This window comes from Sparus aurata, unplaced genomic scaffold (genome assembly GCF_900880675.1).
Source record: "Sparus aurata unplaced genomic scaffold, fSpaAur1.1, whole genome shotgun sequence".
NCBI lineage: Eukaryota > Metazoa > Chordata > Actinopteri > Spariformes > Sparidae > Sparus > Sparus aurata.
The window spans coordinates 33,232-59,932 of NW_022045143.1; the positions used below are offsets into that span (position 1 = coordinate 33,232).

Genomic DNA, 26,701 nt, shown 5'->3' on the forward strand with positions numbered 1-26,701 from the left:
ACTCTGTCTGCGGTGCTGAGGTCGAGCATGTAGAGAAACTCTGTCTGCGGTGCTGAAGGTCCAGCATGTAGAGAGACTCTGTCTGCGGTGCTGAGGTCGAGCATGTAGAGAGACTCTGTCCGCGGTGCTGAAGTCCAGTGTGTAGAGAGACTCTGTCCGCGGTGCTGAGGTCCAGCATATAGTAGAGAGACTCGCTCCGTGGTGCTGAAGTCCAGCATGTAGAGAGACTCTGTCTGCGGTGCTGAAGTCCAGCATGTAGAGGGACTCTGTCCGCGGTGCTGAGGTCCAGCGTGTAGTGGAGAGACTCTGTCCGTGGTGCTGAAGTCCAGTATGAAGTAGAGAGACTCTGTCTGCGGTGCTGAGGTCGAGCACGTAGAGAGACTCTGTCTGCGGTGCTGAGGTCCAGCATGTAGAGAGACTCTGTCCGCGGTGCTGAAGTCCAGCATGTAGAGAGACTCTGTCTGTGGTGCTGATGTCCAGTGTGTAGAGAGACTCTGTCCGCGGTGCTGAGGTCCAGCATATAGTAGAGAGACTCGCTCCGTGGTGCTGAGGTCCAGCATGTAGAGAGACTCTGTCCGTGGTGCTGAAGTCCAGCATGTAGAGAGACTCTGTCTGCGGTGCTGAAGTCCAGCATGTAGAGGGACTCTGTCTGCGGTGCTGAAGTCCAGCATGTAGAGAGACTCTGTCCGCGGTGCTGAGGTCCAGCGTGTAGTGGAGAGACTCTGTCCGCGGTGCTGAAGTCGAGCACGTAGAGAGACTCTGTCTGCGGTGCTGAGGTCCAGCGTGTAGTAGAGAGACTCTGTCCGCGGTGCTGAAGTCCAGCATGTAGAGAGACTTTGTCCGCGGTGCTGAGGTCCAGCGTGTAGTAGAGAGACTCTGTCCGTGGTGCTGAAGTCCAGTATGTAGTAGAGACTTTGTCCGCGATGCTGAAGTCCAGCATGTAGAGAGACTCTGTCCGTGGTGCTGAAGTCAAGCGTGTAGAGAGACTTTGTCCGCGGTGCTGAGGTCCAGCGTGTAGAGAGACTCTGTCCGTGGTGCTGAAGTCCAGCATGTAGAGAGACTCTGTCCGTGGTGCTGAAGTCCAGTATGTAGTAGAGAGACTCTGTCTGCGGTGCTGAGGTCGAGCATGTAGAGAAACTCTGTCTGCGGTGCTGAATTCCAGTATGTAGAGAGACTCTGTCCGCGGTGCTGAAGTCCAGCATGTAGTAGAGAGACTCGCTCCGTGGTGCTGAGGTCCAGCATGTAGAGAGACTCTGTCCGTGGTGCTGAAGTCCAGCATGTAGAGAGACTCTGTCTGCGGTGCTGAAGTCCAGCATGTAGAGAGACTCTGTCTGCGGTGCTGAGGTCCAGCATGTAGAGAGACTCTGTCCGCGGTGCTGAAGTCCAGCGTGTAGTAGAGAGACACTGTCCGTGGTGCTGAAGTCCAGCATGTAGTAGAGAGACTCTGTCTGCGGTGCTGAAGTCCAGCATGTAGAGGGACTCTGTCCGCGGTGCTGAAGTCCAGTATGTAGAGAGACTCTGTCTGCGGTGCTGAAGTCCAGCATGTAGAGGGACTCTGTCTGCGGTGCTGAAGTCCAGCATGTAGAGAGACTCTGTCCGCGGTGCTGAGGTCCAGCGTGTAGAGAGACTCTGTCTGCGGTGCTGAGGTCCAGCGTGTAGTGGAGAGACTCTGTCCGCGGTGCTGAAGTCGAGCACGTAGAGAGACTCTGTCTGCGGTGCTGAGGTCCAGCGTGTAGAGAGACTCTGTCCGTGGTGCTGAAGTCCAGTATGTAGTAGAGACTCTGTCCGCGATGCTGAAGTCCAGCGTGTAGAGAGACTCTGTCCGTGGTGCTGAAGTCAAGCGTGTAGAGAGACTTTGTCCGCGGTGCTGAGGTCCAGCGTGTAGTAGAGAGACTCTGTCCGTGGTGCTGAAGTCCAGTATGTAGTAGAGACTCTGTCCGCGATGTTGAAGTCCAGCGTGTAGAGACACTCTGTCCGTGGTGCTGAAGTCAAGCGTGTAGAGAGACTTTGTCCGCGGTGCTGAGGTCCAGCGTGTAGTAGAGAGACTCTGTCCGTGGTGCTGAAGTCCAGTATGTAGTAGAGACTCTGTCTGCGATGCTGAAGTCCAGCGTGTAGAGAGACTCTGTCCGTGGTGCTGAAGTCAAGCGTGTAGAGAGACTTTGTCCGCGGTGCTGAGGTCCAGCGTGTAGTAGAGAGACTCTGTCCGTGGTGCTGAAGTCCAGTATGTAGTAGAGACTCTGTCCGCGATGCTGAAGTCCAGCGTGTAGAGAGACTCTGTCCGTGGTGCTGAAGTCAAGCGTGTAGAGAGACTTTGTCCGCGGTGCTGAGGTCTAGCGTGTAGAGAGACTCTGTCCGCGGTGCTGAAGTCCAGCGTGTAGTAGAGAGACTCAGTCCGTGGTGCTGAGGTCCAGCGTGTAGAGAGACTCTGTCCGCGGTGCTGAAGTCCAGCATGTAGAGAGACTCTGTCCGTGGTGCTGAGGTCCAGCATGAAGAGACACTCTCAGCGTGTAGTAGAGAGACTCTGTCCGTGGTGCTGAAGTCCAGTATGTAGTAGAGAGACTCTGTCTGCGGTGCTGAGGTCGAGCATGTAGAGAGACTCTGTCTGCGGTGCTGAGGTCCAGCATGTAGAGAGACTCTGTCCGCGGTGCTGAGGTCCAGCGTGTAGTAGAGAGACTCTGTCCGCGGTGCTGAGGTCCAGCATGTAGAGAGAATCTGTCCGCGCTGCTGAAGTCCAGCATGTAGAGAGACTCTGTCCGCGGTGCTGAGGTCCAGCATGTAGACAGACTCTGTCTGCGGTGCTAAGGTCCAGCATGTAGCGACACTCTCAGCGTGTAGTAGAGAGACTCTGTCCGTGGTGCTGAAGTCCAGTTTGTAGTAGAGAGACTCTGTCTGCGGTGCTGAGGTCGAGCATGTAGAGAGACTCTGTCTGCGGTGCTGAGGTCCAGCATGTAGAGAGACTCTGTCCGCGGTGCTGAGGTCCAGCGTGTAGTAGAGAGACTCTGTCCGTGGTGCTGAAGTCCAGCGTATAGAGAGACTCTGTCCGCGGTGCTGAGGTCGAGCATGTAGAGAGAATCTGTCCGCGCTGCTGAAGTCCAGCATGTAGAGAGACTCTGTCCGCGGTGCTGAGGTCCAGCATGTAGACAGACTCTGTCTGCGGTGCTGAGGTCCAGCATGTAGCGACACTCTCAGCGTGTAGTAGAGAGACTCTGTCCGTGGTGCTGAAGTCCAGTATGTAGTAGAGAGACTCTGTCTGCGGTGCTGAGGTCGAGCATGTAGAGAGACTCTGTCTGCGGTGCTGAGGTCCAGCATGTAGAGAGACTCTGTCCGCGGTGCTGAGGTCCAGCACGTAGTAGAGAGACTCTGTCCGTGGTGCTGAAGTCCAGCATGTAGAGAGACTCTGTCCGCGGTGCTGAGGTCCAGCATGTAGACAGACTCTGTCTGCGGTGCTGAGGTCCAGCATGTAGCGACACTCTCAGCGTGTAGTAGAGAGACTCTGTCCGTGGTGCTGAAGTCCAGTATGTTGTAGAGAGACTCTGTCTGCGGTGCTGAGGTCGAGCATGTAGAGAGACTCTGTCTGCGGTGCTGAGGTCCAGCATGTAGAGAGACTCTGTCCGCGGTGCTGAGGTCCAGCGTGTAGAGAGACTCTGTCCGTGGTGCTGAAGTCCAGTATGTAGTAGAGAGACTCTGTCCGTGGTGCTGAAGTCCAGCATGTAGAGAGACTCTGTCCGCGGTGCTGAGGTCCAGTATGTAGTAGAGAGAATCTGTCCGCGCTGCTGAAGTCCAGCATGTAGAGAGACTCTGTCCGTGGTGCTGAAGTCCAGTATGTAGTAGAGAGACTCTGTCCGCGGTGCTGAAGTCCAGCATGTAGAGAGACTCTGTCCGCGGTGCTGAAGTCCAGCATGTAGAGAGACTCTGTCCGCGGTGCTGAGGTCCAGTATGTAGAGAGACTCTGTCCGCGGTGCTGAAGTCCAGTATGTAGTAGAGAGACTCTGTCCGTGGTGCTGAAGTCCAGCATGTAGTAGAGAGACTCTGTCCGCGGTGCTGAAGTCCAGTATGTAGTAGAGAGACTCTGTCCGTGGTGCTGAAGTCCAGCATGTAGTAGAGAGACTCTGTCCGCGGTGCTGAAGTCCAGTATGATGAATGTGACTAGAACATTACTAGAACATGCAGCCATGACAGTGAAGGTCAGGAGAAGAACACATCACACAGAAACAAGGATCAGAGAACATGAGAGGAGAACATGTGAAGGACGGGATGAGAGCACACAGAGAACATGCTAAGAACACGGAGCGGAGCATGTTGAGGACACGCTGCTGCTGACAGCTCCTCTAGTCTCCAATTACAGCAGAGGTCAGAGGTCGAGACGCACCATTCATCATGCTAATCATCAGGCTGTTACCCTGTGTGTGTGTGTGTGTGTGTGTGTGTGGACTAATGGAGCAGTCCACACACACACACACACACACACACACACACACACACACACACACACACACACAGAGGGGGTTTAAGGTTTCTCTCATGATTCAAACAGAGTTGTTGGACTTTAATGTGTTAAAGAGCGTTTAGCCTCTCAGTGTGTGTGTGTGTGTGTGTTTGTGTGTGTGTGTGTGCGTGTGTGTGTGTGTGTGTGTGTGTGTGTGCGTGTGTGTTCACCTTGCACTCGGACAGAGAGGAACACTCACCGTCTATAACTAATAGAATTGACTGGTAATAATAAGCCAGGTGCTGTCTCAGGTGTTGTCTTAGGTTCTGTCTCAGGTGTTGTTTCAGGTTCTGTCTCAGGTGTTGTCTCAGGTGTTGTTTCAGGTTCTGTCTCAGGTGTTGTTTCAGGTTCTGTCCAGGTGTTGTCTCAGGTGTTGTTTCAGGTTCTGTCTCAGGTGTTGTCTCAGGTTCTGTCTCAGGTGTTGTCTCAGGTGTTGTCTCAGGTGTTGTTTCAGGTTCTGTCCAGGTGTTGTCTCAGGTGTTGTTTCAGGTTCTGTCTCAGGTGTTGTCTCAGGTGTTGTTTCAGGTTCTGTCTCAGGTGTTGTCTCAGGTGTTGTTTCAGGTTCTGTCTCAGGTGTTGTCTCAGGTTCTGTCTCAGGTGTTGTCTCAGGTGTTGTCTCAGGTGTTGTTTCAGGTTCTGTCCAGGTGTTGTCTCAGGTGTTGTTTCAGGTGTTGTCTCAGGTGTTGTCTCAGGTGTTGTTTCAGGTTCTGTCTCAGGTGTTGTCTCAGGTTCTGTCTCAGGTGTTGTCTCAGGTGTTGTCTCAGGTGTTGTTTCAGGTTCTGTCCAGGTGTTGTCTCAGGTGTTGTTTCAGTTTGTCTCAGGTGTTGTCTCAGGTGTGTGTGAGGTGTGTCTCAGGTGTGTCTCAGGTGTGTGTGAGGTGTGTCTCAGGTGTGTCTCAGGTGTTTGTTTCAGGTGTTGTCTCAGTTCTGTCTCAGGTGTTGTCTCAGGTGTTGTTCGGTTCTGTCTCAGGTGTTGTCTCAGGTGTTGTTTCAGGTTCTGTCTCAGGTGTTGTCTCAGGTGTTGTCTCAGGTGTTGTCTCAGGTGTTGTCTCAGGTGTTGTCTCAGGTTCTGTCTCAGGTGTTGCTTTCAGGTTTGTCAGGTTCTTGTCTCAGTGTTGTTCTCAGGTGTTTTCAGGTTCTGTCTTCAGGTGTTGTCTCAGGTGTTGTTTCAGGTTCTGTCTCAGGTGTTGTCTCAGGTGTTGTCTCAGGTGCTGTCTCAGGTGTTGTCTCAGGTGTTGTTTCAGGTTCTGTCTCAGGTGTTGTCTCAGGTGTTGTCTCAGGTTCTGTCTCAGGTGTTGTCTCAGGTGTTGTCTCAGGTTCTGTCTCAGGTGTTGTCTCAGGTTCTGTCTCAGGTGTTGTCTCAGGTGTTGTTTCAGGTTCTGTCTCAGGTGTTGTCTCAGGTGTTGTTTCAGGTTTGTCTCAGGTGTTGTCTCAGGTGTTGTTTCAGGTTCTGTCTCAGGTGTTGTCTCAGGTGTTGTTTCAGGTTCTGTCTCAGGTGTTGTCTCAGGTGTTGTTTCAGGTTCTGTCTCAGGTGTTGTCTCAGGTGTTGTTTCAGGTTCTGTCTCAGGTGTTGTCTCAGGTGTTGTCTCAGGTGTTGTTTCAGGTTCTGTCTCAGGTGTTGTCTCAGGTGTCCCGGGTCTCTTTGTGGCCTCTCAGTCTGGATCCAGTCTGCTGAGCTGGACTCTTCAGGTCCAGTGTTGTTAAAGTTTCAACTCGCCTCGTCTGAATCTTCAGGTTTTGGTTTATGACTTCACGACTTAATAAGGACACAACGCCAACGTGTAATGATGATGTAATGTCATCATCATCTTGACGCTGGCGTTGGATGCGGGTCACCTGACTCCACAACCTGCATTCAACCAAACATCAGGCTGCGAGGTGAGGGATCATCTGAAGACCTGGTCCTCACAAAGAACACAACACCAGCTACACACACTCTGGAGATCCCACATGGATTCAGTCTCATCGAAAAGCAAAAACAGCTCCTGAAAATCATGAAAATGTAAATGAGCTGAACATTCTGCTGCCAACGAATACATTTGAATACCAATTAGAGCATTCAGAGATAATTAATTACAACTGTCAATTAACAGCAGGGAGGTAATTGATAAACTAGCTGATGGAGGAGGAGGAGCAGTCACACTCATCTCACCTCCGTCATCAATAACCAAACATTCTGATTAATACTGGTGTTCAAACATAACCAGGTGTTTCATGAAACGTTACCTGCAGGCTGAGAGACGATCTCAGTCTGACCACAGGAAACAGTCGTCACAGTGACTTCAGCGGTAACATCCTGTGTTTCTGACAGGAACAGTCAGTAAGTTGTGTAACTCGCAGCCTGTTGAAGCTCGTTGGAGGAGGAACGATATAAATGTTTGTCATTTATATGTCTTTGAGATAGACATATAAATGACAAACATTTATATCGTTCCTCCTCCAACGAGCTTCAACAGGTTTGTCATTTATATGTCTATGAGTTATAAAGCAGTAACATCACCCGCGACCCGCATGGAGAAAGTGGAAAAAAAAAAAACGAAAGGAAACGAAAATGTCTTTGAGATATGAATGCTCACAGTGACGTGAGTCACCTGCTTTAGGTGCATTCCCACAATGAAACAGTGAAAACAGACGTTAGTGTTTGTGTCAGACAGAAACAGCTGTGACAGTTTGTGACTTCACTGAGAGGAGCTGATTGGCTGTTGAAACAGGTGACGTGCACCAGCGGCTCGACGAGTGGAGACTCAGGTGACACCTGCCGACCTGAGACGGGTCAGTTCACACCGCTCACGACCTCTAACTGTTTTATGTGGTCGTGAATCTGAACGGAGCTGAAAATCAACTTCACACAAAGGAAACCAACCTGAATTGAGTTTCTCATAATCTCTGTGATGTTCACTTCCACAACATTTAAAATGATTTGACTGACCAAAGTTTAACATCAAACACTGAGTTTTAACGTCAGCCTGACTACAACTGAACATTTGTTCACCTTCCTAACGTGAAACTGATGCCATGAAAGTTCTGATGAATTAGTAGAAGAAGAGACTTTATCATAAATATTATTCTAACAGGTAATAAGTTCAAACTCTTCATGAGGCCGCTGTGAGGACGCTCTCTTCTTTATGAGTGTGTGATGTTTTTATTCCTGATTTATTAAATTAGAAAATGAACATCGGACGACGGAGTGAATAAAACGAGTCGAGTCTGCAGCTGCTTTACAGAACCTGAGAGAGAGAATGACTCGGATCAGATTAACAGGCAGAGCTGCCAACAGCACGTAAATCACACACACACACACACACACACACACACACACACACACACACTGGCAGTACATTACTGTCAGTATAATTCGTCCTCACACTGCGACTACATTTTCTACCTCATAGAGCATATTAACTCCAGCACAGTGTGTGTCAGTGTGTGTGTGTTTTGGAGCAGTGTGTGTTCAGTTTTAGTGTGTGTGTGTGTGTGTGTGTGTGTGGGTGTGTGACTTCCATTCTTCCTGGAGATAAATTTGCGATGCGTCCTAATTTCCTGCTCGTAAATATGAGCAGTAATACAGAGAGAAAGTGTGTGTGTGTGTGTGTGTGTGTGTGTGTGTGCGTGTGTATGTGTGTGTTGGGTCTGCCCTGCTTATCACATAACAAATTGAAAGCTTAATCTGTTCAGTGTGTAGATTTACGACCTCGATCACCCGCTCGCTCTTCAGACAGAGGAGGAGAAAATAGATAGATAGATAGGAGGAGACAGAAGGAGGGAGGACACAAGGGAGGAGGAGGGGGGGAAACAAGGGAGGAGACGAGGGAGGAGACGAGGGAGAGAAAAACTAGAGAGGACGTGAAGAGGAGAGAGAGGCTGAGTCTGTGTGTCTGAAGATAAGGACGATCAGCTGAGACTGCTGATGCTGGGTGGTTACCACGGCGATAAGACTCTGTGTGTGTGTGTGTGTGTGTGTGTGTGTGTGTGTGTGTGTGTGTGTGTGTGTGTGTGAGCAGCAGATCAGAGGTCAGAGGTCAGGCTGATAGACTGAGGTTATCTTCAGACAAACATCAATGAGACTTTATCCACTCAGAGAGCAACTGAAGAAGATATCATTATCAATATTATCATTATTATTATTATTATTATTATTATTATAATACACGTAATAATGATAATAACAAGAACAATAACAATAATGATAATAACAATAATACAAAGACAATAATAAGCTCCACTCCAGGATCACTGACCTGTTTTCAAACGCCAAAACTAGAACTTCTCTTATATTTTATTAATTTTTCATATATATGAATAGAAGCTCTTGTAAGTAATTACTCGAGGCCCCTGTATTGATCAGAGATCAATATTATTTGTATTGGTTGATTTGAATTGTTCCAACAGGCTGATCGTCTTCTAGAAAAGGTTGATTTGTTTACAGAGCATCTGTTCTGTGTGTGTGTGTTTGTGTGTGTGTGTGTGTGTGTGTGTTTCAGTGTCAGCACTTTGTCCTTCTGTAGGCTCATTAGAGACGAGCAGCAAGGAATGCTGGGTAATCAATACTGCAGAGATCCTCAAGAGACCAAAAACATCGCTGGAGAGAGAGTTGTCTTTTTTGTCCTTTCTTTTCTGTGTGTCTTTCTGTGTGTGTGTGTGTGTCTTTCTCTGTGTGTGTGTGTGTGTGTGTTTACAGTATGTTGCCATAGAGACGTGATGCTGTAGTTGCTGCCCGGCTTCAGACAGACGAATCAAACAAGGTTCTGCTGAGAGTCGAAGAACTATGTAGACCACCTGACAGTGTGTGTGTGTGTGTGTGTGTGTGTGTGTGTGAGCATAAACACTAAACACAGACAAAAAAAATTCACCAAAATAAAAGCACGATACCTGGTGCTGTCGTTAGCAGTTGGATGTTCTGATCTGCCAGAGATAAAACAGAGGAAAGTCCTTTTACTTCTCACATTCATGATTATTGAGTTAACTTTAGCTCATGTCACAACATTAGCTAAAGTTAGCTAATGTTGCGACTGTAATATCGATCTTAGCATCGATGCGTCCGTCCTCCAGCAGCCTCAGACGAGTTATCCTCAAAGCTCACATCCACTCGTGTCCTCCCATCAGATCGGAAATACGTCCGTCTGGCTCTGAACCGCTTCGACTGTTAGTACGATCTTTAAATCCTTTAAAGGTCTTATTTACAAGAACAGTAAATGCTGCGTCACATTGTAAGAAACTCATGTAGAGCGTTGTATCATCTGCATACAGACTCATCGTTATTTTAACGTTCTGGCCGTATAAAACAAGAAAACAAAACGAGATCAGAACTCTGAAACACACTGCTGCCGTCAGCACTACTACCAATACTACAAGTACTGTTGGACTATGAGTACTACACATACTGTTCATACATCCTGCAGCAACTTTTTTTCTTCTTGTGTTTGTGTTAATGTTTTTATGTAAATCAGAATCAGAATCAACTGTAGTTTTACTTCAGCTGCTACTGTTTCAATGTATCCACAGTAACTGATTACATGAATGTAACTAACTTCTCTCTCGCTGAATATTTTACTCACTTGTGCCTTTTTCTCTGTGCAGGTTCTTCCTCAAGTTCTTCCTCAAGTGTAACCAGAACTGTCTGAAGAACGCTGGAAACCCACGAGACATGAGGAGGTTCCAGGTAACACACACACACACACACACACACACACACACACACACACACACGGATGAATTCATTTCCCCAAAGGGCAGGACTTGGCTTCAGGGACCTGCTGTGCCCACAATGCATTGCAGCAGGGCAGCCTGAAGCTTATTGCTTTGCAGATATAATATTAGAGGTCAACAGGGAACTGTCGCTCTGCCCGTCTGTCTGTCTGTCTGTCTGTGTCTGTGTCTGTGTGTGTGTCTGTCTGTGTGTGTGTCTGTGTGTGTCTGTCTGTCTGTGTCTGTGTGTGTCTGTCTGTGTCTGTGTCTGTGTATGTCTGTGTGTGTGTCTGTCTGTGTGTGTCTGTCTGTGTGTGTGTCTGTGTGTGTGTCTGTGTGTGTGTCTGTCTTTCTCATCCTCCTTCCTGTCTCTTATTATCTTAAACACATAAGTTTCAGTCTTTACTGAAAACAAACAGCAGAAGCAGATTTTTACATTTTCATTCCACGTGTTCCAAGAACCTGCAGTTCATTATCAGCTGCTGGAGTTTCCCTCTGACACGCATCCATAATACAGTGAAGAACAACACAATAGAAATTCAAAATAAACTTCAGTAACTGTGAAAAAGTTCATTAAATGAAGAAATGATGCAGCAGTTAGATGATTATGTAAAGTTTAAAGTAGGTGTTGATTTCCAGAAGAATTCCTAAAACTCATATTGACTGAATAAACTGTCACAGTAACTTTGTTTTATTGGAAGTTAAAGTTAAATGTCTCTTCTTTACACATTCAGCCGCCTCTTCAGAAACAAAGAACCTTGTGAATTATTAAATCATATGATCCTGAGATTATTATTCATGTTTAGAGTGAAACAAAAAGCTGCTGAAGTCACAGCACGCTGCTCAGGACATTCTGATGGAGACGATGTTGACTCAAACAGATTTCTGTAAGTCCTGACAGGAAGGAAACAGATACTGTGCAAGGTGCTGGTTCTGAAGGTGGACCAGCTGGACCGAACTGGATTCTAATCCAAATCAGTGTTTGTCAGTAAAAGGTTACTGAAGAATAAACTCTATTTTGTATTAACACTCTATTTGTCATAAATAAGAAAGATGAGAGGAAATCCAGAGAGAAAGAACTGAAAATGAAAAAAATGAAATGAGTAAAAGAAGAAAAGAACAAAAAAACAAAACCAGGAGAGGAAAGAAGAAGATCGAGTGGAAACAGAAACTGAAAGGAGACGATGAAGCTTTGGCTGCGAAAAGACAACGCTAGCTTTAAGCTAAATGACGACATCAGCATGCTAACATGCTAATGTTAGCATGTAAACAAAGTCAGAGAATCATCAAAGTTAGACAGACAGGCAGACAGACAGCTGCTAAAGAAGAGGAGATGTGTTGTTTGAGGAAATTGTCTTTGTCTCACAGTTTAAATATGTCTGCTGTCACACACACACACACACACACACACACACACTCTCTCTCTCTCTCTCCACGCTGCACTGGGCGATCGAGCTGACAGGATGTTCAGTCCAGTTAAACCAGCAGAGGAGGAGGAGGAGGGAGATCGGGCGAGCGAGCTGCAGTAAGCATGTAGAGAGAGAGAGGGAGACAGGTGAAGTCAGGTGAAGCCTCTGGACTTGTCTGCGGTTGTCGTGGCGACAGCAGGGTGAACGATGTGCTGGTTAGTCACCGTGGCGACAGAGAGGACGACCTTCTGCTCCGTGGACATGGATCAACGGCAACAACCTCGCCACGGCAACCAGCCGGGGATGATGAATGGCCACAGCTGAGTGGCTGCTGTGACATCACACGGGGGCGGGGCTACGGGGAAACAGCACATTCACACAAAAAAAAAACCATTCACATCAGTTCCCTCTGTACCCAATGATCTGGCTCTGTGTCTTTAGAATACAAACTGTCCACTGCTCTGTTTCCTGAAGGTTATTGATAAAGTTGTGTGTGTGTCTGCAGGTGGTGGTGTCTACGACAGTGAACGTGGACGGCCATGTTCTCGCTGTCTCTGACAATATGTTCGTACACAACAACTCCAAACACGGCCGCCGAGCCCGACGATTGGACCCGTCTGAAGGTACGCAGCTTTTATATCAGGTCCTCCATATAAGGGACGCTGAGGAAACCCATACTTCCAAGAAAACAGTTAATTGTTTGAGGACGAGCCATGGACACGAAGAAAAACTCTTGTACTCCTGACAGTACAGGTCGGTCGGTTGGTTGATTTGTTGGTTGGTTGGTTGATTTGTTGGTTGGTTGGTTGGGTGGTTGGTTGGTTGATTTGTTGGTTGGTTGGTTGGTTGATTTGTTGGTTGGTTGGTTGGGTGGTTGGTTGGGTGGTTGGTTGGTTGATTTGTTGGTTGGTTGGTTGGGTGGTTGGGTGGTTGGTTGGTTTGTCAGTGGGTTTATACAAACACTACTGAACAGATTTCCATGAAACTTCGATGATGGTCTCAGTCCAGAATAGACTCCATTAACGGGTCAGATCCAGACAAAGGGATGAATCCAGGAGTTGTTTCTCCCTTTTTTTAACATCATGTGATAGACATTTGGATCATGATAATGGTGAAACTTCACTGATGTGACGATGTCCCAGTGTCGAGGTCTGAGTTCAGTTCACTGATCACAGCTGCACTCGTCAGCTGTTGTGACGTCTGCTACAACTTAAAGCATCCAGACCAGAGAACCTGAACAGCAGAGAGGAGCTGAATCTGGTCTTTGAAGAGAAGTCACCCCAGTGGCTTGTGGGTAGGAAGACCAGACGCCTCACCGTCCCCAGAGAGGACAGCGTGTGTGTGTGTGTGTGTGTGTGTGTGTGTGTGTGTGTGTCTTCTCACAGGCCGTTCAACCTCTTTAATTGCCCTCCTAATTAAAGAGGGTAACCATGGAAACCGCCCCTCCCGTGGGTCGGACTGGTTCTGCCTTCTTCTCTCAGAGCTGCAGATTCTCTGAGTTAAAGTAAAGAAACCTGCTGGAACCAGTTTCATGATTCACACGAAGAAGAGAGAAAAAACAAAGTCCATCGACTGGATTAACGGCTGGTTCGCCTCAAGATTAGAAAAGAAACTCCTGCAGCTGGCTCAGATGACCTGTGACCAAACAGATCTCTAGTGTCATGGCAACGCATTACCTTTGACTCCATCAGCAGACTGACAGCAGATCAGATTAGAGACTGAGATTATCATCAGAAATAAAAGTGCAGAAAGCTGATCTGAAAATAATTCTCCTAATGAGAGTCAGGACAGGTGAGTCCAGAGTCAGGACAGGTGAGTCCAGAGTCAGGATAGGTGTGTCCAGAGTCAGGACAGGTGAGTCCAGAGTCAGGATAGGTGTGTCCAGAGTCAGGACAGGTGAGTCCAGAGTCAGGACAGGTGAGTCCAGAGTCAGGACAGGTGTGTCCAGAGTCAGGACAGGTGTGTCCAGAGTCAGGACGAGTGAGTCCAGAGTCAGGACAGGTGTGTCCAGAGTCAGGACGAGTGAGTCCAGAGTCAGGACAGCTGAGTCCAGAGTCAGGATAGGTGTGTCCAGAGTCAGGACAGGTGAGTCCAGAGTCAGAACAGGTGTGTCCAGAGTCAGGACAGGTGAGTCCAGAGTCAGGACAGGTGAGTCCAGAGTCAGGACAGGTGTGTCCAGAGTCAGGACAGGTGAGTCCAGAGTCAGGACAGGTGTGTCCAGGGTCAGGACAGGTGTGTCCAGAGTCAGGACAGCTGAGTCCAGAGTCAGGACAGGTGTGTCCAGAGTCAGGACAGCTGAGTCCAGAGTCAGGACAGCTGAGTCCAGACTCACCTGTCTGTGTGATTCTGATACAACAGCCTGTAATAGAACAGAATGCAGGTCAGGTGCTGTAATGTCATCTGAAGTCTTCAGTGATGAGATTAGCTGCTTTCCCCCCCCCGCAACACACACACACACACACACACTGTGCTTTCATTTCACTTTATAATTAATCTGCAGCTGCACTCGAAAGAAGGGAGAGAAAGTAGTCATTACCGGCCGAGTGTGTGTGTGTGTGTGTGTGTGTGTGTGTGTGTGTGTGTGTGACCTAAGCTAAAGCGGATAAAAGCCACGACCCAATTAAATCACATTCTGAGTGTGTATCAGTGTGTGTGTGTGTGTGCATCAGTGTATGTGTGTGTGTGTGAGTGTGTGTGAGCGTGTGTGTGTGTGTGTGAGTGTGTGTGAGTGTGTGTGTGTGTGTGTGTGTGTGTGTGTGTGTGTGACCTTCGTCACTGCAGTGGTGTTGAAGTGTTTCTCACTCTGTGGGTCTGGACCCTTGAAGAGGTCACAGGAGTGGTGATAGAATGTTTAACAGTGAAGACAACAACTCCCATGATCCCACGCTGCTTCATGACATCATCAAACTTCATCTGTCCTCATTGTTTTGATTGAGGGACCCCCCACGGCAAAACGTAAAGACTGATTGTGTCCAGTTCAGGTTCTGCATCCTCAGAAGGACACCTCCATCTTTTGCCTCCTTTTGGAGGACACGCTGCTAAAATCCTTCGTGATCTCACATATCCCAAGATTCTTTGTGCACCGCTGCTCAGTTCTGAGAAAGAAGAAAGAAAATGGCAACATCAAGCTAACTGTTAACTAGCTAGTAATGATAATAATGATAACATTACTTTGGTAGGGGTAAGTGCGGGAACATCTGGTGACGCAACCAGGAAGTCCTCCGAAGACTAGACCGCCTTATTTTACAACGCTGACGCAGCCTCTGAAGGACGCAGCTGCTGTGTGTCGATCAGAAACACAGACTATAGAAAGACAGGACACAAATATACTTTAAATAACTCTACACCCTCTCTGCACTCTCTGCCCACATTCTCCATCAGTTCCCCACTCGCCAGCTTCAAACTGCCATCTGTCTCCGAAATAACCGGACTCCTCTTCAAATCCAAATCCTCCACCTGCCAGTTAGACCCCCTGCCCACCTACCTGGTAAAAAGCTGCCTTCCTGCCCTGTCCTCTCTCATAACTGATATCATTCATTCCTCAATGACTCCTGGTGTTGTTCCATCATCACTAAAGACTGCTGCAATAACTCCAACTATCAAGAAACCTGATGCAGACCCGAATGACCTGAACAACTTTCGTCGCATCTCAAACTTGCCATTTATCTCCAAAATGCTCGAAAGAACTGTTGCGGCTCAACTAAACACCCATCTGTCTCTCTACAACCTTTCTGAACCATTTCAGTTCTGCTTCCGTCCCCTTCATAGCACTGAGACAGCCCTCGTGAAAATCACAGGTGACCTTTTGATGGGATCTGACTCTGGTTTACTCTCCATCCTGGTTCTCCTCGACCTCAGCGCAGCCTTCGACACTATCTTTCATGACATCCTCCTGGACAGCCTGGCCTCCACTGGAATCTGGCTTACTCTGTATCAGACTAATCATATAATCACACTCCTGCCTATTCTCTATTCCACTATATTGCACTATTCTCACCCCGGAAGCTCAACCCTGCCTAACCCGGCCCAGTTGACTTCCTGTATGGTGAGGACTGCGGAGTCTGAATTCTGTGCCGAGCTGGCACCATGTTATTGCATCCTCTTACTTATCTCTTTTTATTTTTGCACTAAATTGTCTCTTGTTTTTTGTTGTACTGTTGTTGTTATGTGCGGTGTCCTTGAGTGCTTTGAAAGGCGCCTTCAAAAAAAATGCATTATCATTATTATAATAATAATTATTATTGTTATTATTATTATATTTATTGATTATCATGGTTCACCAAGGTGAGCTTTAACGAGCCTCAGGTAACGAGACACTGACATTCACCTGTCTCTCTCTCTCTCCCTGTCTCTGTGCCTGTCTGTCTGTCTCTGTGTCTCTCGTCCAGCAGCCACTCCCTGTATCAAAGCCATCAGTCCCAGTGAGGGCTGGACGACGGGCGGAGCGACCGTCATCCTGATCGGAGACAACTTCTTTGACGGCCTGCAGGTCGTCTTCGGCACCATGCTGGTGTGGAGCGAGGTAACACACAGCTGATTGCTAACCAATAATCAATACAGCCACCCGGCCTGTTATCACTTCAGTCATGTGTCTGTCTGTCTGCAGCTGATCACCCCTCATGCTATCCGGGTCCAGACTCCTCCCCGCCACATCCCCGGGGTCGTCGAGGTCACGCTGTCCTACAAGTCCAAACAGTTCTGTAAAGGAGCGCCGGGACGTTTCGTTTACACAGGTAACAGCCAATCACAGTCCTCTCTGTGTCCCCCCCCCCTCACCCTGTCCTCTCTGTGTCCCCCCTCACCCTGTCCGTCCTCTCTGTGTCCCCCCCCTCATCCTGTCCGTCCTCTCTGTGTTCCCCCCTCACCCTGTCCTCTCTGTGTCCCCCCCCCCCTCACCCTGTCCTCTCTGTGTCCCCCCCCCCCCTCAGCCTGTCCTCTCTGTGTCCCCCCTCACCCTGTCCGTCCTCTCTGTGTCCCCCCTCACCCTGTCCGTCCTCTCTGTGGTCCCCCCCCTCATCCTGTCCGTCCTCTCTGTGTCCCCCCTCACCCTGTCTGTCCTCTCTGTGTCCCCCCCTCACCCTGTCCGTCCTCTCTGTGTCCCCCCCTCATCCTGTCCGTCCTCTCTGTGCCCCCTCACCCTGTCTGTCCTCTCTGTGTCCCCCCCTCACCCTGTCCGTCCTCTCTGTGTCCCCCCCTCATCCTGTCCGTCCTCTCTGTGTCCCCCCTCACCCTGTCCGTCCTCTCTGTGTCCCCCCTCACCCTGTCCTCTCGGTGTCCCCTCCTCATCCTGTCCTCTCTGTGTCCCCCCCTCACCTTGTCGGTGTCCCCTCCTCATCCTGTCCGTCCTCTCGGTGTCCCCCCCCCCCATCCTGTCCGTCCTCTCGGTGTCCCCCCCCCCCCCCACCCTGTCCATCCTCTCTGTGTGCCCCCCTCAGCCTGTCCTCTCTGTGTCTTTATTTGTCTTGGGTTCCTTCCTGCAGCAGATCAGTAGAGGTGTTTCATTTCACACTGCCGTCAGAGTAATTACACACATTTAAATCCCATTAACCCTCAAAGCAGACCGGACCTTCATGTTAATGACCTCTGAACACACACACACACACACACACACTCCTGCACGTGTGAGTGTGATGTCATCAGTCACATGACCTTTAGTTTCATACAGCAGCTGCTTTCACACCTCAGTGATTCAGAACAGCTTCGTCCTGCTCACCTCCACCCTGCACCACCCAGTTCCCAGCATGCTTTGCACCATGACTTCCATAATGAGAAGGTGAAGTAAAAGTACTAAAACATTAATAAAGTACTGAGACATTAAAAAAATGTGCATCATCATCATCAAAATATATTTACATAACCAATAATGAAAGTTGTTTTTTTATTGTTCCACATGTAGTAATGTGAAATGTTCCGGCAGGTGGAACCTGCTCTGCTTCCTGTAGAGCAGATTAATGTGTAACACAGTCTTTAAAAGTCACCAGCAGGAAGCAACAGCACAGAAGTACTTCTGTCAGGTACAAGTACCTCAAAGCTTCCATGAAGTACATCTTTAGTAAATCTACTTAGTTACTTTCCACTCTGTCAGAGTCAGCAACCAATCAGCACTGATCTCTACCACTACACTTGAACACATCACAGTGGGCAGATTCATTTAGTGTTTAAATATAATCAATTAAACTGTCACACGGGCGTCATGACGGAGCGATGACATCACACAGCGAGCGGTTTCTATGATACAGTGTGCTGATACGAGTCGTCATGCAGACAGACAGCTCCATGAAATTTCAATGAGTATTGATCGAGGAGTATTGATCGCTCCAACGCCTCCTGTCTGACCCGAGCACAGATTTTCATTTCCTCACACACACACACACACACACACACACACACACACACACACACACACACACACAGCTCTGTCTAACTGTGTCGGTGGCGTTCTGTGATCTGATCTGTGGACAGTGTTTAGTGGTTGTTGAGTCTGAACTGATCCAGTTAGGACACGATGAGACAAGAGACAAATTAAACCTTAACAAGTAAAGAAACATTCAGTCTGAACTCATCTGAGGTTAAAGACTACTGTGAATACTTATCTTCCATTTATTCTGGAGATTGCAAACTTGTGTACAGAACAGAACAACAACATCAGAGTACAGACAGAGACTTTATTAAACCTTCCAACTCCATGAAGTCAACTACTCTGGAATAAAACTGTTAAGATCCATCCATCCATCCATTGTCAACCACTTATCCGAAGTCAGGTCGCAGGAGCAGCAGCTTCAGCAGCTTCAGCAGCTTCAGCAGCTTCAGCAGCGAGCCCCAGACTTCCCTTTGCCCATGTCGGTTAACTCTGACTGGGGAATTGCAGGTGCTCCCAGGCCAGAGAAGAGATGTAATCTTTCCACCTGGTCCTGGGTCTACCCCTAGGTCTCCCTAGGAACACCTCCCTAGGTGAAAGCCCTGGTGGCATCCTCATCAGATGCCCGAACCACCTCAGCTGGCTTCTTTCCACTCAGAAGAGCAGCAGCTCTACTCCCAGTCCCTCCCGGATGGCTGAGCTTCTCGTCCTATCTCTAAGGGAGACCCCAGCCCCATTTCGGCCGCTTGTACCCGCAATCTTGTTCTTCCGGTCATGACCCATCGCTCATGACCATAGGTGAGGGTAGGGATGAAGATTGACCAGTAGATCGAGAGTTTGCCTTCCAGCACTTAAAACAGTTAAGAATATACACTAAATAACAGCATGAAGACAAACTAGAATCAAAGTGAATTAAACTCTTAGTTCTGGTTCTTGTTAGAAATGCCAGAGATGAAACTACAGTTCCTATCAGGCTCGGCTGTTATATCTGTTGTGAATTAACAGAACAAGTTTCAAAGATTTAAAGTCACGTCAGATCAATAAACACTGATCACATCTTAAATACCAAAAGAATAGACAGGAGTCTGGTGACAGTTCACTGTGATCAGTGTCCTGCCAGATCAAAACTCAGCGATCACATCTTTATCAACAACCCTGAACCACGAGCTGTCAGTTCAACTGCTTATTGATCGGATCATTACTCAGTCTGCTGCTCCATTGCTTCTTCAGTCGGACAGCTTCCCTGACCACCAGTGTCCACCACGGTGTCTGAGGGTTGCCGCCCTCTGGCCAAAGGACACAGCTGCAGCTTCAACAATGGACATCGTCCATTCAGGTTCGATATCCCCAGCCTCCACAGGTATGCTAGAGAAGCTCCTTCGGAGGTGGGAGTTGAAGGCTTCTCGGACAGGGGCCTCCCCCAGACGTTCCCAGCTTACCCGCACTACTCGTTTGGGCTTACCAGGTCTGTCCAGGGATTTCCCCTGCCACCGAACCCAACTCATCACCAGGTGGTGATCAGTTAACAGCTCTGCCCCTCTCTTCACCCGAGTGTCCAAGACACACGGTCGGAGATCAGATGATACAATCACAAAATCGATAATTGACCTTCGACCTAGGGTGCTCTGGTACCACGTACACTTATGAGCATCCTTGAACATGGTGTTCATTATAGACAGACCATGACTAGCACAGAAGACTAATAATAGAACACCACTCTGGTTCAGATCGGGGAGGCCGTTCCTCCCAATCACGCCCCTCCAGGTATCTCCGACATACGCATTGAAGTCCCCCAGTAAGACCACGGAGTCCCCCACTGGAGCCCCTTGCAGGGCCCCAACCAGGACCTCCAAGAAGGCTGCATACTCCGAACTGCTGTTCGGTGCATATGCACAGACATCAGTCAGAGTTTTCCCCCCAGCCCTTAGGCGTAGGGAGGCGACCCTCTCGTCCACCGGGGTAAACTCCAACACGGCTGTGCTCAGCCGGGGACTTGTGGGTATCCCCACACCTGCCTGGCGCCTCACAACTTTGGCAACTCCGGAGAAGAATAGTGTCCAGCATCTATCCAGGAGTTTGGATCCAGAGCCAATGCTGTGCATGGAGGCAAGCCCCACCAGATCCAACCAGTAACGCTCAACCTCCCGCACCAGCTTCGACTCCTTCCCCCCAAGAGAGGTGACATTCCACGTCCCCAGAGTCAGCCTCTGCCACCCAGGTCTGGGTCGTCGAGGCCCATCACCACCACTGCCACCCATGTGGCAGCGCACCCGACCCCAGCGGTTTCTCCTGCGGATGGTGGGTCCACGGGATGGGGGAGGGAGAAGTGCCATGTTGGTCTTTCGGGCTGTGCCCGGCCGGGCCCCGTGGCAGACCCGGCCACCAGGCGCTCGCCCACGGGCCCTCCGTCCGGGCCTGGCTCCAGACTTGGGCCCCGGGCTTCCTCCAGGCAGGGCCTCTAGCCTCACACCTCTATTTCTCATGGGGTATTTAGAACCATACTTAGTCTGGCCCCTCACCTGAGACCAATTTGCCTTGGGAGACCCTACCGGGAGCACATGGCTCCTGACAACCTAGCTCCCAGGTTCATTGGGACACGCAAACCTCTCCACCGCGATAAGGTGATGGTTCCCGGAGAGGGTTCATCTGTAGAAAGGACCTATCACAGCAGTCTACAAAATCCTGGGAAACTGGACCATGGACTGTTTCATTCCCTTGTAGCAGGCTTACAATGACAGAATCATCTGCACACTTTAAAATAAATCTGTCTTCCATGTTGCTGCCGCAAATGTTCGTATAAAGGATGAACAGGAGAAGGGACAAAACAGCCCTGAGGGGAGCCAGTGGAGGAACACATCTGGCCAGACAATACTCCATTGACTCGCACTCTTTGTGTCCTATTGGTTAAAGGTCTAAAACCCAGCCAACAAGATTTTTACTTAAATCAAATTGTTCTAAAAGTCGTTCTGTTAAGATGTAGAGTTGAACTGTGTTAAAAGCAGAAGATACATCTATAAATAAAAGCTGAGCATGTGTTCCATTTCCTTCCGGATGTTTAAAGAGCATGTTCATCAGAGTGACTGTGGCATCCTCAACACCTCTGTGTGGCCTATAGGCAAACTGCAATGGGTCAAAATCAGACTCTGTCTTCTTTAAGATTTCCTTTCTCACTAGTTTTTCAAACTTTTTCATGACAATACATGTCAGTGCAATAGGCCTAAAATCATTCAGTATTTTGGGGCAGCTTGTCTTGGGAAATGGAACAACTACCGCACCCTTCCATTTTGGGACATGCTGATTTTATGAGGAAAATGTAATGAAAAATTGGACAAAGTTCTCAAGAACACAACTTAAGAAGTCTACCACAGATATTGTCAAGTCCATAGCTTTTATTTGAATTCATGGAAGAGAATACCTTTTTCATATTTTCCAGTAAAAATACAGTATAACTACAAGATATCTAAAGTATAACTACAGTATAACTACAGTAAAACTAAACTACAGGACAACTACAGTGTAACTACAGTATAACTTCAGTAAAGGTATCATGTGTCATTAATAAATATGTGTCAGTGTGTTTAATATAATAATTAATAAAATGTTTAATCTGCTGATAATCAGGTTTAAAAGAAACAACAAAAATGTAAAATACTTCCGTCTGATTGGATGATGCAGACGTAAACATGATGAGTCACAAATACAACACGAAAATGTACAGATTGAACCTTTAAGGACAAAAATCAATCTAAGTTTGAGTATAAATAAGTTGAACAGGAGAAAAGACACACTCGGCTCCAGCTGCTGTCTGCTGGTTAAATGCTCCACATGAACTTATTGATCCAAAACACCGGCAACTCTGTAATCAGATTACTTATGGTCAGATTAAACAAACACTAGAAATAATACAGACTTCTGTAGGCGGTAACCACAGACTGTTATAAGCTAAGTATCTTTGTTCAATCATGCAAAGCCTAGAAATAAAAACAGTTCCATCCTGACGAATGATGTAACAAGCTGTAACTTAAATCACACTAATTACACACTGCATTTAATCCTTTATCTGAGCGACGACACGTCAGTACAGATGATGTTTATCTGACTATTCAGAGTTTAACTGTCTAATATTATGTCTAGGTTTTGTCTAATTTGACAAAAATGATATCTTATAACATCTTAACAGTGTACTCTAAAATAAAGTGCGACCACGCCAGTGTCTGTCCCTCCCCTCCCGTCTGTGAATCCTGCAGACAGACAGATGATGTGTCTGATATTTATTGAAAATTCTCCACAAACACGACCGAGAGGTGAAGATCACTGCTAGCTGTCACTCAAAGAGGCTACGCCCCCAATTATGCATAACTTTTAAGCCTTAATTTAATTTAAACCAGTGAGTTTTATTAAGGTTGTGATGAAGGGATCAATGATCTACAGAAAGAGTTTCATAAATAAATGAATGTGATAATATAATAAGTTACGCTATAAAAAATGTGTGATTTGTCGTCCTCAGCGTTAAATGAGCCCACTATAGACTACGGCTTCCAGAGGTTACAGAAGGTCATTCCTCGTCACCCCGGAGACCCAGAGAGACTGCCCAAGGTACCACACACACACACACACACACACACACACACACACACACACTGAGACAAACAAACATTCAGTCTCTGATTGTTGGTGTTTTTTCCATCAGTCTGTGTTCTGGTCGGCTGCCCTCAGTCTGATAATCATCAGCTGCATCTACTGATTCTACTGTTTATCTACTGGGTTACTGAGTGTGTGTGTGTGTGTGTGTGTGAGTGTGTGTGAGTGCGTGTGCGTGTGTGTGTGTGTGTGTGAGTGTGAGTCTGTTGAAGCTGCTGCAGTTTAGTACCGAAACACTGAACATTTCTCTCTTGATTTGTTCCTCAATCAATAATCAATATTTGATATTCTGCCGAGTGAACACAAGTTGGCAGAATCTTCAACCTGTTGTAAATAATCAACTAATCAGAAGTTCTGTTGGTCCGATTGTCCTCCGTTTGATCCAAGCCTGAGGTCAGAGACATCATGTCTGATCTTTACTTTCTGTTTTTGAGTCACTGGATCATTTTACTAAAACATAATCAAGTTAATTAATACAACAACAAAAATCATCTTGAGGTCACTGATGAACATGTGACTGATGAAGACGAGTCCAGAAAGTTTCTGATTAAACGAAGGGTCCAACTCTCACAGAGACGAGAGAATGGGGAGAAAGGGATAAGTTTAATCCATGATCTAAATCACCATGAAACTGTGTTAGACTCCCTCTCGAGAGATCAAGTTAGCAGACCGCTAATTTACAGAGTTTTATCAACCTCAGAAACGACCGCACGACAACAATACACTGCAGTAAATGGATCCAAATATAAACCGCCACCAAAAAGCCACAAATAATGCTCAGAACAGCACCAAACTTCAGCAACAGTACAATAGGGTCTCAGCACATAGTCCGGGGCATCTAACCTCCGCTAGCTTAGCTGGATTTCTACTGAAAAGCTGACTAAATTTACCACTCTTCTGCAGCAGCTTCCTGTTGACGGGAAGTCCCGACGAGTCGATTACCGAGTGCAGTAGAGTTCCGCGGCTCATGGATGAAAATGTATGATTATGACTCCATGGAAAAGCAATCAAAGTTCATATGTGTCTTACCTGCCAGTTTATAACAGTTATTATCGAGAGCGGACAGGGAAAAGAACGGAACTGAGCATTTCTAACCGCACTCGGTAATCGTCGCGTCGGGACTTCCCCGACCCGGAAGCTGATGGAGGAGAGTTGAAATCTGTTTTTAGCTTCACAAGTAGAAATCCAGCTAAGCTGGCGGAGGTTAGATGCCCCGGACTATGTGCTGAGACCCTATTTGTACTGTTGCTGAAGTTTGGTGCTGTTCTGAGCATTATTTGTGGCTTTTTGGTGGCGGTTTATATTTGGATCCATTTACTGCAGTGTATTGTTGTCATGCGGTCATTTCTGAGGTTGAATAAAACTCCGTAAATTAGCGGTCTGCTAACTTGATCTCTCGAGAGGGAGTCTGACACAGTTTCATGGTGATTTAGATCATGGATTAAATTTACACCGGAATATCCCTTTAACGACTTCCATCATCGGTTCTGAACCACGTGTCTACTTCAGAACATTATTGATTAAGACTTTTTAAAACCAGCTCAGTGTTTCCGGATGTTTTCTGGAGATTGTTGTGATCTGCTGCTTTCTGCTGCTCACTGTTTCTCAGTGCCTCACCAGAGACACAAACAGGAAGCTGAACTCTTGTGGTATCAGGTAGACTCTAATGTCCACATGTCCACATCTGGACCACTTCAATGTGAAACACTTTGACAGCAGCTGATTAAACGACGCGATGCTGCTGGTCTGAGTGCAACAGAGTGGAGGCTGAAAAACAGTGAAGGAGACGCTTCAGGAGAGACAGAACCGGACCTGGATGAGTGTCAGTAAACAGCTGTGATGCTAACAGCTGATCGATCAACAGAACCAGTGTTCTGTCTGATCAATAAACAGCACTATGTGTTGAAGCAGGACTCTGCAGGGTTTCTGTCTGCGGCTGCTGTGATGTGAACTGACATGCTGTTAACTCCATAATGAAAACCACGTCTTTAATAATTCATCTGTAATGGTTTTATTCAATTACCCACGATGTCTTGTGCTCAGCGTGCAGCCGAGCGACTGCGGAGCGCAGAAACGTCCTGAAACCTCTGACGTTCAGCTCGGCTCACAAACATCACGTCCGCTCTCAGGATTCAGAGACTCGCTGAGGTTTGAACAGGTTCAGGTCGTCCCGCCTCCAGAGGCAACATGAGTGACACTCAGACCGGCCAATCACAGAGCTGTGCTGTGATGTCATGTCACGCAGCCATTGAGATGTAGGTGTTAAAGTTGTTTCTATGTAAATGAACCGACACGACATTCATCACCGTTAGCTAACACACACACACACACACACACACACACAGGAAAGAGCATTAAATTCAACAAACACACACACAGACAAGAGATGATTGAATAAAAGGTAAGCCAGTGTGTGTGTGTGTGTGTGTGTGTGTGTAAAGCCCATTCGCAAACAGGGAGGTTGAAACAGTCAAATCAGGTAATCAGTGAGTGCAGCCATGTGGCAAGAAAGGAGATTGGCACGCACACACATACGCACGAACACATGCACACACACACACACACACACACACACACACACATTATCAGTGTGTCTCTTATCAGATTTATAAACAGAAATAACTTGTGTGTTGTTGCTGTTTCTGTGGAGACGTTGTGTGTTTACGTCCGACAGAAATCAGGAAGCGTTTTTCTTTATCTGAAACAAGAAGTGAGACGACTGACCAGCCGCTCTGATACGCTGCTGCTCAGAGAAGAGAATGAGTCTGATTGGCCACTGCAGCGCCTTTGTCGGTGATGTCATCTCTGGGCCGGCGTTAAGCTAAACATTTATCAGCCTTCCATTTATTTAGCAAGATGTCTTGTCATGGACCTCCACAGACATAACGAGAGCTACAAGCACAACGCGAGGCGATCTCGTGAGCCATCTGCTGCAGTATCCTCCACGCCACCAGGGGGCACACAAACAAAACAGACGATGGACTTCAACCAAACATGGCTGCACCATCTGCAGGACAGTTTCTCCATGAGGAAACACGTTCCCTGACTGTGAACTCATGACTGTTGTTTAAGGCTCAATATATCCTGTAAACACTTTGAATCTGCTCAACAGATTTAAGTCAGCCAAATGTAGATTTTAAAGATCTTCTCCTGTTTTGGAAGAATTGTCCAGCTTGAAACACATTAGAGTGACCGAATTTAAACAATGAGAGCGTCTCAGACTGTGGACCAATTTCTGTGTAAAGACGTCGGGACAATTTCAACGAAGTCCGGAGGACGTGACGTTCATGACTGACGTGCTCCGCCACACAGAGCGAAGTCAAAGCCAGCGTCACTGCAAACAGTACAAATGTATCGAGGTATTTTAAGATTGCTAATGTTATCAAACGTTATAAACTTGCTAGCTTGTGGAGATAACACACACACACACACACACACCAGACACACTTTTATCATTTATGTATCAAGACTTTTTTCTTCTGATTGTAATTATTCATGATGTTGTGTTAATAAGGTTCATTTCCTGCTGCTGAGGTTGAAACACTGAATCTGAAGAATCAGTGTGTGTGTGCGTGCACGCGTGTGTGTGTGTGTGTGTGTGTGTGTGTGTCAGGGCTTAAAAGAATAATTGGTTTCCTCCTCAGCGATGACATCCCAACCTCCAGCTCTATCGCCGCGGTAACCTTGTTAATGTGTGTGTGTGGGAGAGAGAGGTGCTTGTCATCTCGCAGCGTAACAATGAAACACTTGTAATAATAAGGCTTCATTTGTCACTATAAACACAGTGTGTGTGTGTGTGTGTGTGTGTGTGTGTGTGTGTGTGTGTGTGAATAAAGCTCTCATGCTGTGACACACTTGAACGTCGCTCTGCATAAACGAGCAGATTAAAGACGATCTGAGGCTGAACGCTACTTCACAGAGATGACTTCCTCTCAGCGTGAGTGTGTGTGTGTGTGTGTGTGTGTGTGTGTGTGAGTGTTGTGTGTGTGTGTGCTCAGTCTAATAGTGACGGTCGTTGTGTTCAAGAGGTCAATAAATGTTATTTGTCCTGTGATGTGAAGAAATGTTTAAAGAAAAGAAAGAAGAGATAAAAGACACAAACAGCAAGATGAAGTTAAAGAGG

At 47.4% G+C, this 26,701-nt stretch overlaps 1 protein-coding gene across 2 annotated transcripts in view; it reads left to right on the plus strand.

Annotated features, from left to right (window-relative positions):
- Positions 1-23,162, plus strand: part of LOC115577978 (transcription factor COE3-like) — a 47,693-nt gene extending 24,531 nt beyond the window's left edge. The window contains exons 7-11 of one of the 2 annotated variants that reach the window (XM_030410842.1): positions 10,063-10,144; positions 12,085-12,202; positions 15,968-16,101; positions 16,186-16,312; positions 22,445-23,162. In XM_030410842.1, coding sequence (XP_030266702.1) covers positions 10,063-10,144; positions 12,085-12,202; positions 15,968-16,101; positions 16,186-16,312; positions 22,445-22,581 — 598 coding nt within the window. In that variant the 3' untranslated portion in view covers positions 22,582-23,162. The remainder of the gene's footprint in view (positions 1-10,062; positions 10,145-12,084; positions 12,203-15,967; positions 16,102-16,185; positions 16,313-22,444) is intronic. The other variant, XM_030410843.1, reaches the window with a different exon arrangement.
- The last annotated feature ends 3,539 nt before the right edge of the window (positions 23,163-26,701 follow it).